The sequence below is a fragment of the Misgurnus anguillicaudatus genome, chromosome 19 (genome assembly GCF_027580225.2).
Source record: "Misgurnus anguillicaudatus chromosome 19, ASM2758022v2, whole genome shotgun sequence".
NCBI lineage: Eukaryota > Metazoa > Chordata > Actinopteri > Cypriniformes > Cobitidae > Misgurnus > Misgurnus anguillicaudatus.
The window spans coordinates 13,593,804-13,603,751 of NC_073355.2; the positions used below are offsets into that span (position 1 = coordinate 13,593,804).

Here is a 9,948-nt window from a genome sequence, read left to right on the forward strand (position 1 = left end):
TATATTTATTGCTAGGGGTTGTCTATATTGTTTAATGACACTTTTCAAGAGGTCAAAACAAAAGCAGTGTTTCCGCTATATACATTCTACCGTGGCGGCCCGCCATGCCTAAAACATCCCCGCCACGCCTGCGGTTGTGGATAGAAGGGATACAGCAAACGAAATCTCGCTGGATGAGCACTGTTTTATCCTAATCCTTCAACCAAACCCCACTCTAAACACAAAATTTCACACGATTGTAGGATGTATTTGTATCTCATTTAGCCAGAGCCGCTGTCTTCATCCTAATAATCCTACCTCCAAATCTAATCCTTAATTTTTCGGCATTTGCTGTATCCCTTCTAGACAAAACCCACGGCGGCAGCTCGCAAAAAGCTACAGAAATGTCCGCTCTGCCAGACTGGCTGTCTTAGAAATAAATTCCTTTCTGGATTCGCGTTGTTAACTCGTTTATAAATAAATCTCCTAAAGTATCATAATTTCTTCCATGGGTTTAGTTTAATGAACAAATAGATTTAAATCAACAGAGGATGATTAAGCTACGTCTTTGTTTTGAGAAATAATAATAAAATAAATAAGCCTATACGAAATATGTTACACTTAAATAATAATTAAATTGACAAAACGAATAAAAAAAGTATTTGAGTTTCTGTTTTTTTTGTGACGCGCGGACCAAAGCAGCAGAAAGCACGTCATGTTTTTAATGATTTTAAATAAGCACAAAGTTTTCTCCTTATTGTGAGTTTACACAAATAAAAATACATAATTTGAAGTTTCGAATATTGTTTTACTTTTATCTTTATGACTATAAATTTAGGGTAATTTAAGGTGCAAGGTCATCACGCATTTGATGTTCATCGGCGCATATACACGGACGCAGCGCAGGGCTGCGAGAAAAGACATTATTAAACTTTCGATTTAACATATTACGAGTTTTTTGGACATTCATTTGGAATCACTGTACTCATATTATCAACTTATCTGGTCATTAGTTATTCAGAATAGGCTATAAGCGCAGTAGCGCGCTGCTGGCCGCTCAGCTGTCAATCAATCTTCTGTGCTTTAGATCGACACTCACAAAGTTTCACATTAAATTATATGATATTTGTCCAAAAACAAAAGGCTAAATACTGAAAACTACTTATATGCGACTGCAAGACATTAATAGTCGAATCTGTTGTAGGAAACTTACATTATTCCCGTGGAAGAGAAGAACGTTGGTAATAGAAACTTGAGGCAGACGGATAATATTTGATATAACGGGTGTAATAATAGACTATTCGCGTGTCATTTGTGTTGTAGATGCAGGTCGGGACTCAATAGACAAGAGTAAAATGCGGGTCTAACATCCAAGACCAAAATTCGACTCGTTTTTTAAATGGCCCCGTGCTTTGTGTTTAAGATCTGTCTGAAGACCGTTAAAGGTTTCTATTCAACTGCGCGATTTGCGGTGTGACCGGCTCGGGGTCTTTATGTCAAATGGTCCGGACCGGGTGTGAAATAAAATTGCTGCTGATGGATGTTCGGTCAATCACAGTGGTGCGGATTATCAAACAGGACTGTGCGTGAGTTTGCAACAGCTCTGTAACGCTAAACACGAGCACAACTTGCAATGCACACTACATTAAAACTACAATGAAATATCCGAACTACGTACGTAGCTATGTAACGTTTTTTAAGAAAATACATTTTAGATCAAACATAGAAAAGCAATATGCTATAAATATAAGGAAAAGTAAATGACAGCATGAAAATGATAAAAAAAATACATGTTAGTTTACTGTAGCCTATATTCTACTTTTTAAAAAATAATGTACATTTATAATCATCATGGGCGCCCCCTGCCGCCACAGCTGAAAAAAATCCTAGAGGAAACACTGAAAAGGATGTTTATCATAAAGATGTCCTGGTAAAATTTTATTTGTAACAAATTCAGCAAATTCAATTTGTGTTTTATTTATTTATCCTTTATTTAATCTATCGAGACAGTCTCTTCTTCCAGGAAGACCTGGTTAAGAGCGCAGCACATAAAGTTTTACATAAAAACAAGGACAAACTGTACTTTAAGTATTATGACTGAAAAAAACAATAAAAAACAGTTTTTTTAAGACAAATTGCAGAATATTTTTAAAAATACATAGACACTTTTATCCTAAGTGCTTATAAATAAGACAGCTTTTTAAAGCTTTAAGATCAATCACCCCGCTGACCACCACCACCACATATAACAATAAAATGATTGTATACCCCTTACGTAAATTAACACTGGTTTTATCATAATAGTAAAAGTGTAGTAGCCTTGGTTTTTGGTGTATTGTGAAACATTTGTGAAACCATAGTTTGTCTTACAAAAGCCGTGGTTAAACTGTGGTTACTGCTTACTGTAGTGAAACCAGAGGTGTGAAGTAGTGACTTTTTTATTCCCTACTACTCGTATATCTGTACTTTTTTCAGTTCTTTGGCAACTTTTATTGCTTTTACCTTTAATACTCATTCAAATTAAAAATGTAGTACCTTCTTAAAGAAACCTGCCGACTTTTTGGGACTTTAGCTTATTCGCCGTATCCCCCAGAGTTAGATTAAGTCCATACATACCTTTTTCAACTTTTAACTCTGTCTGACGCATCCACCGCTAGCCAAGCTTAGCACAAAGACTGGAAGTAAATGGCTTCAGCTAGCATACTGCTCCCAATAGGTGACAAAATAACGCCAACATTTTATTATTTTTATGTTGTGATTTGTATAGTCACAGCGTGTACAAATAAAAGGTCATATGTAGGGCTGGGTATTGGCAAGGGCCTCATCGCCCATTATACAATGCATAGCGATACAATATAATGCGTTGCATGTTCCGATACATTGCAATGATTTTTCTTCTTTTTTTATAAAAATGTAAAAAAGACGGCTGATTTTTTTGTAACTTTTTGTCAAAGCCAAAGTGCGTCCACACGAAAGCTGCAGGTGTTTTTAAATTTACTGCCATTTTTTTCACTCCTGCTAACTTTTGAGACATTGGCTGAATGGCCGTATATGACAGATAACTGGACAGCGACAACAACAGCGGTGGAGGAGGTCGTTTGATGCACACAGAGGGATTAATTAAAAAAATAGTATAGTAAATCGATAGTAGAGATCGAAATATCGATACACTATCATGGAAAAAAGTATCATGATAGTTAGCTGTATCGATATTTTTGCACAGCCCTAGTCATATGAGAGACAGCCATCTTTAAACAGTATACATACTGGGAACTATATTCACTGCTACCAAGGCGGAGTGATTAGCGCAACACTTGCGTGAACTCTCTGCTCCTCACCAGTGGGCTTCTCATGTGCTGCGAGCAAACCTCTCCACCCAAGTAGCAGTACTTCGCCTTCTGAGAATATCGTTCCCAGTATGCTAGCTGGAGCCGTCCACTTCCAGTCTTTGTGCCAAGCCAGGCCAGCGGTGGGTGCATCAGAGTTAAGGCACGCACAGAGATGAAAAAGGAATGGACCTATCTAACTCTGGGGGATATGGTGAATAAGCTAAAGTTCCAAAAAGTCGGCGTGTTCCTTTAATAATAAACTTTATTACTGCTTTAAGTACTTTTTTAATGTAACTGTGTGAAATGTAGTTGAGTAAAAAGTATGGGAGTATGCTTTAATGTAGTAAAGTTAAAAAAACAGATACTTGAAAATGTTCTTGATTATAAGTACTCTACACCTCTAAGAAAAACTATTGTTAGTGAATGTAATCACGGTTTAACTATATTAAGAATGTTTTTCTTTTAAACTCGGTAATTTCATAAGAGCCGTTAATTAAAAATCTAATTCAGAACGAAGTATAATTTAATAGATACAATTTTAAATATACACATTTGTATTTATTTTTAAGGGTCACAAAGTGAACCCTGGAGAGTTGTACCATTATTTATAATGTGTGACGTAATGTTGCTTCATGCTTACATCATGCTGAGGTGTCTGGTCAACGATTTCACTCGGTTTCATAAGCAACCAAAACATTGAGCAAATCGCCTTTAAAGTGGTCCAAATTAGGTCCTTATCAGCTGCATCGACTCACAAAAATAAAGTCTTGATATATTTATGGTAGAAAATTTACCAAATATCTCCATGGAACCTGATCTTTACATATTTGAATGATTCTCCCTGTAGGGGTTCAATCTTCAGCTGGCTGGCAGGAGCAGCCACTGGCAGGTCACGTGACCTGCCATCCCTGCCAGTGGCAGCGACTGCTTAAAACTGATAGTTAAAGATATTTGGAAGTGATATGCTTTGTCTTTTATTCATTCAGTGTGTTTAACTTCTAGGCTTGTTAGTTATTTGAATATGTACTTTGATTAAAAGCTATTTTTGCATGCATTCACAACCAGAAGGAGCAGTACCGCCAGCAGCAGGGTGACGAAGCTCCTAATTTAGTGCCTTTCTTTTACCAGATTTATTTACATTATTATATGGATCTCTATTATGTAGTAAATATAAGTATCAGTAAGTATATATCAGTAAAATGGCTATAATGCGTGGAGTGGTTTAAACACCTCCTCCCGCTTAGAATATTATATCAAACGACATATTTTCCACAGGCAGCTCAGCCAGCCACTATTTTGCGCGAACTTTAACGTGCACCCTCCTGCTTGTCACAAAAGGATTTTTTTACACGCAGGAGTATAAAAAGTTTACACTGCATTTGTGCTTATGGATGTTTTCCAAGAATAAATCATCGTTTTGTAAACATGTATCGTGTTTAAAGCGCTTAAAAACAAAATGATCTGAACTGGATGCATTCCAGCTAAAGCCAGCTCAGCCAGCCACTAATGCACAAACTTTAACGCACGGCCTCCTGCACTTCACAAAAGGAATTATATGATTTTTTTACTCTGCATTTGTCCTTATGGATGTCTTCCAATAATCAATCATCGTTTTGTAAACATTTATCGTGTTTTTGGTGCTTAAAAACGAAATGATCTGAACTGGTTGGATTTACAGCCACCCAGTCAGCAACTTTGCGCGAACTTTAACGCACGCTAAATGTTTACAAAACAATGATTGATTAATGGAAGACATCCATTAGGACAAATGCAGAGTAAAAAACAATATAATTCCTTTTGTGAAGAGCAGGAGATCGTGCTTTAAAGTTCGCGCAATATAGTGGCTGACTGAGGTGGCTGTAAATCCAACCAGTTCAGATCATTTCTATTTTAAGCACCCTAAACACGATAAATGTTTACAAAACGATGATTGATTAATGGAAGACATCCATTAGGACAAATGCAGAGTAAAAAACAATATAATTCCTTTTGTGAAGAGCAGGAGGTCGTGCTTTAAAGTTCGCGCAATATAGTGGCTGACTGAGGTGGCTGTAAATCCCACCAGTTCAGATCATTTCTATTTTAAGCACCCTAAACACGATAAATGTTTACAAAACGATGATTGATTAATGGAAGACATCCATTAGGACAAATGCAGAGTAAAAAACAATATAATTCCTTTTGTGAAGAGCAGGAGGTCGTGCTTTAAAGTTCGCGCAATATAGTGGCTGACTGAGGTGGCTGTAAATCCAACCAGTTCAGATCATTTCTATTTTAAGCACCCTAAACACGATAAATGTTTACAAAACGATGATTGATTAATGGAAGACATCCATTAGGACAAATGCAGAGTAAAAAACAATATAATTCCTTTTGTGAAGAGCAGGAGGTCGTGCTTTAAAGTTCGCGCAATATAGTGGCTGACTGAGGTGGCTGTAAATCCAACCAGTTCAGATCATTTCTATTTTAAGCACCCTAAACACGATAAATGTTTACAAAACGATGATTGATTATTGGAAGACATCCATAAGGACAAATGCAGAGTAAAAAAAATAATATAATTCATTTTGTGAAGAGCAGGAGGTCGTGCTTTAACGTTCGCGCAAAATAGTGGCTGACTGAGGTGGCTGTAAATCCAACCAGTTCAGATCATTTCTATTTTAAGCACCATAAACACGATAAATGTTTACAAAACGATGATTGATTAATGGAAGACATCCATAAGGACAAATGCAGAGTAAAAAAAATAATATAATTCATTTTGTGAAGAGCAGGAGGTCGTGCTTTAACGTTCGCGCAAATAGTGGCTGACTGAGGTGGCTGTAAATCCAACCAGTTCAGATCATTTCTATTTTAAGCACCCTAAACACGATAAATGTTTACAAAACGATGATTGATTATTGGAAGACATCCATAAGGACAAATGCAGAGTAAAAAAAAATAATATAATTCCTTTTGTGAAGAGCAGGAGGTCGTGCTTTAACGTTGGCACAAAATAGTGGCTGACTGAGGTGGCTGTTAATCCAACCAGTTCAGATCATTTCTTTTTTAAGCACCATAAACACGATAAATGTTTACAAAACGATGATTGATTATTGGAAGACATCCATAAGCACAGATGCAGAGTAAAAATAATATAATTCCTTTTGTTTGGGTGTGCATTAAAGTTTGCATAAAACAGTGGCTGGTGAGCTGCATGTGGAAAATATTTTGTTTGATATAATAATGTAAGCGGGAGCTTCAACTCCAAGCCTTAATAGCCATTTGAGAGATACATACAAAAAAATCCATATTACAAAGCAAATAAATCCGGTTTTGAACAGAAAAGAAAAGCAAGGTTGTGAAAGTATGAAAAATAGTTAGACATTAAACACACTGAATGAATGCATATCACTTCCAAATACGTCAAACTACTTTTAAGCAATTGCTGCCAGTGGCAGAGATAGCGGCTGCCAGTGACAGGGATGGCGGCTGCCAATGGTTGAGTGGCAGGTCACGTGACCTACCAGTGGTTGAGTGGCAGGTCACGTGACCCGCCAGTGGCTGAGTGGCAGGTCACGTGACCCGCCAGTGGCTGCTCCTGCCAGCCAGCTGAAGATTGAACCCCCTCTCTGATTTTTGGCATAAAATAAAAATCGATAATTTTGACACATACAATGTATGTTTGGCTTTTGCTATTGGTTTTGTGTTCCAGGGGCACACATTTATATTACTTACTTGAAATATCTCCAAAATATCTGTCGTCTGAACGCAGCAGTGAATGCGCATGAGTGCGGACTTCAATTTTGACATCCAAACCGGAAGTGCTTCAATGCGTGCTGCGACAATACTGTCAAGCTGTAGGACATGGGGGTTAAAATAGAGGTTTTCAGGGTGAGTTAGATGTAATTAACAATTTTAAAGGCCAGTAGGTCTTAATAAACTTTATATAAACAGAGTAAACTGCTTTTTGGACTGTCAAACGTATAAAACTAGCTATTAAGATAGCATGGCTACAAAGCTGTCTACCCTGCTAAACATTTAGCAATTCTTTGTATAGCAATTCTTATATTTACATATCAGTAAATAACTATCCGAATATGTTATTTCCTATTAATTTACGTCACGTTTAATTACACAGATGATGGTTTATCTGTCATTTCCAGTGACGATGTTTTGGATATCAAATCAAGCCGAGTATTTCGAGGAATACATCGTAAAAAGAAAGGTAAACACTTTAATTTGAGATTTGTTATTTACTGTTATGAAGTTGTTTCATGGTGGCATATTGAACCGCTCCATTATTCTATTTATAAATAAAGTGTAGTCATATTTATCTACTTTACAGTGAGCAATACTTCTACAGCATTATTAATCTTAGTTAATGTTAATTTGAAAATTTACTTTAGCTTATACATTTTTTAAAAATCAAAAGATCTGCAAACTTTAGTTAATGCACAATAAATAACAGGAAATCTATATTTGAAGTCAGATATATTAGTATTACCTAACATTAACAATGACTTATAAATGCTATTCAAATATATTATTCATCCCTACTGAAAAATCCAGCTAAGACCAGCATAAACTGATAGCTGGTTTAAGGTTGCAGTAGCTGGTTTAAGCTGGTCCTTCCAGCCTGACCAGCTAGACCAGCTTAAAAAAATGACTAAAACCAAGCTGGGAGACTAGCTAAAACCAGCTCACCAGCTTTTGCTGGTCTTATATATATTATAAATATAAACGTTAAAGAGTAGAACCAAGTGTAAGCAATATGTGTTCATATATTTTTCAGAGAGAAATCTTTCCCCCTGATGAGAAAATGCACGTAAGTATTCAATCTTCAATTCGTCAATTTAACTTGACTGGTGGTTTCATTGACTAGTTTAGGCCAAACAGGCCTAACGTTGTATAGCTAGATACTTCTTTAGTTAGCAGCAACATTTAATCAGATTAAACAAAGACAAGTTACACTAGTTACTAGTTTTTTTAGATCAAGACGACAAAAAATGAAAGTTTATCTCTTTAAGGAAATGCAATGATACATTTTCTGTACATATTCACGTTGTGTCATTTCTTTTTCTGAAACAGAGACAAAAACTAGAGGACTTAAAGGAGCGCATGAGAAACAGGAAGGAGCAGAAGATGCTAAAACAGATGGCAATAGAGAATGAGGAATGATTACGAAACTACGTCATCATTTTTTCCATCATAATGCTACTTTGAAATCAAGACTTATTGTGTAACATTAACACACTGTCGTTATCAAACCATTGTTTTAAAACCTTGAGTACCGTATATAGTTTTGAGATATCCTTTCATTTAAGGAACAGATGGGGAAAATGTATATATTTGTAAATATATGAGTTTTCACACAATTATACACATGGTTTGATGTTTTTGTAACTTTCTAAATTACTATAAGTTATTCACTGTTTGTTTTGATTTATTTACAAATTCCAAATAAATTAAAGTGAATTCTTTTGAAAAATTTTGTTCAATTGTTTGATTTAGTTATTTTTTTTAAGTTGCATGTATTCTTACTTGTAAGTCGTATGTTTGTTCCTGTTGTTGAATTAGTGAAGCATTGCGTTAGCAGGGCAGATGTGATATAAAGCATCTGCCAAATTCAGTTATTGAAAAGAAATGTAATTTTATTCAAATGAAATGACTGAAAATATATCTTGCTTAAAATGTATTATAACAATAGTCAAATTAAGCTAGTTAGCATTTTCTCGTAACTGTAAATTATCTGCTCATAAATAGATTAAACTGTGTGATGTCATTAAATAATTGAAAACTGAAATATATACATATATTAATATATAAATTTATATATATACAAAATATAAATTGGAAAGAAAAAAATAACAAAGAAACAAGCAGTTTCATGAATGGTATATATGCTAATGCAGCAAGGCTATTTGCAGCTCTACTGCAAGCTCATACACTCCTGAGAAGACATTGGTAGGTGGTGGACAACTTTTGGATGTTTTATTTTAGATCAAGTAAAATTTCCTCCATCCAAGGTAGGCTTTGTTCATTTGTATCTGTCCTAGTTTGCAGGTTTTGGTAACTCTGTATAGCACTGCCTCCTGGAGGAGTATACATGCACTGACAACAACTTAAAACTTGGATGAGAGAAAAAGATTTAAGATGAGCTGCTTCTCATTCAGTCATCAAGAAAAAACGACATAATTTAATTTTAAAGTACATTTAACAACATTTAAACAAGTTAACTGCTTTAAGAAAACGCTTTGTTAAAAAAGGTTGTTGGGTATATTAATCCTTATGGATTTTTAAAGATTGAATAAATAATCAGTTTTAAATGTTTGTGTGTTGCTTTGTAAATTAAGAAATATAATATTTTAATATTTATGTATACATATTTTGTTTCATAAGATTATCAACATTACAACACACAAAACAAAACTTCATCGCTTTAACTCAGACGACATTTAATAACTGTATGAATTAGGTTTTGATGGATGATGCTCGTTTTGGAGCTTAAAATCAGGCACTATCCAATATACCATTATAAAGCTGAGGTTTAGCTTTAGCTAAAAGAAGACAATCAAACACCTAGAATGGCTTAAATGTAAAATATGGGCTAATTTTAATTTTGGATTGAACTATTCTAGCTGTCTTTATTTGAATAGAC

General features: G+C 35.2%; 1 protein-coding gene across 1 annotated transcript; it reads left to right on the plus strand.

The window, feature by feature from the left end:
- The first annotated feature begins 7,031 nt into the window (after positions 1-7,031).
- pet100 (PET100 cytochrome c oxidase chaperone) lies at positions 7,032-8,783 on the plus strand. Its single transcript, XM_055188353.2, has 4 exons — positions 7,032-7,181; positions 7,429-7,515; positions 8,083-8,115; positions 8,379-8,783. The coding sequence occupies exons 1-4, from the start codon at positions 7,155-7,157 to the stop codon at positions 8,466-8,468; spliced, it is 237 nt and encodes a 78-aa protein (XP_055044328.1). The 5' UTR covers positions 7,032-7,154; the 3' UTR covers positions 8,469-8,783.
- The last annotated feature ends 1,165 nt before the right edge of the window (positions 8,784-9,948 follow it).

Bases quoted from the DNA above. Each gene is read 5' to 3' on its own strand.
- pet100 (XM_055188353.2), top strand. From the start codon at position 7,155: ATGGGGGTTAAAATAGAGGTTTTCAGG. The intron at 7,182-7,428 runs GTGAGTTAGATG...TTAATTACACAG, and splicing joins TTAAAATAGAGGTTTTCAGG to ATGATGGTTTATCTGTCATT. The intron at 8,116-8,378 runs GTAAGTATTCAA...TTTCTGAAACAG, and splicing joins CCCCTGATGAGAAAATGCAC to AGACAAAAACTAGAGGACTT.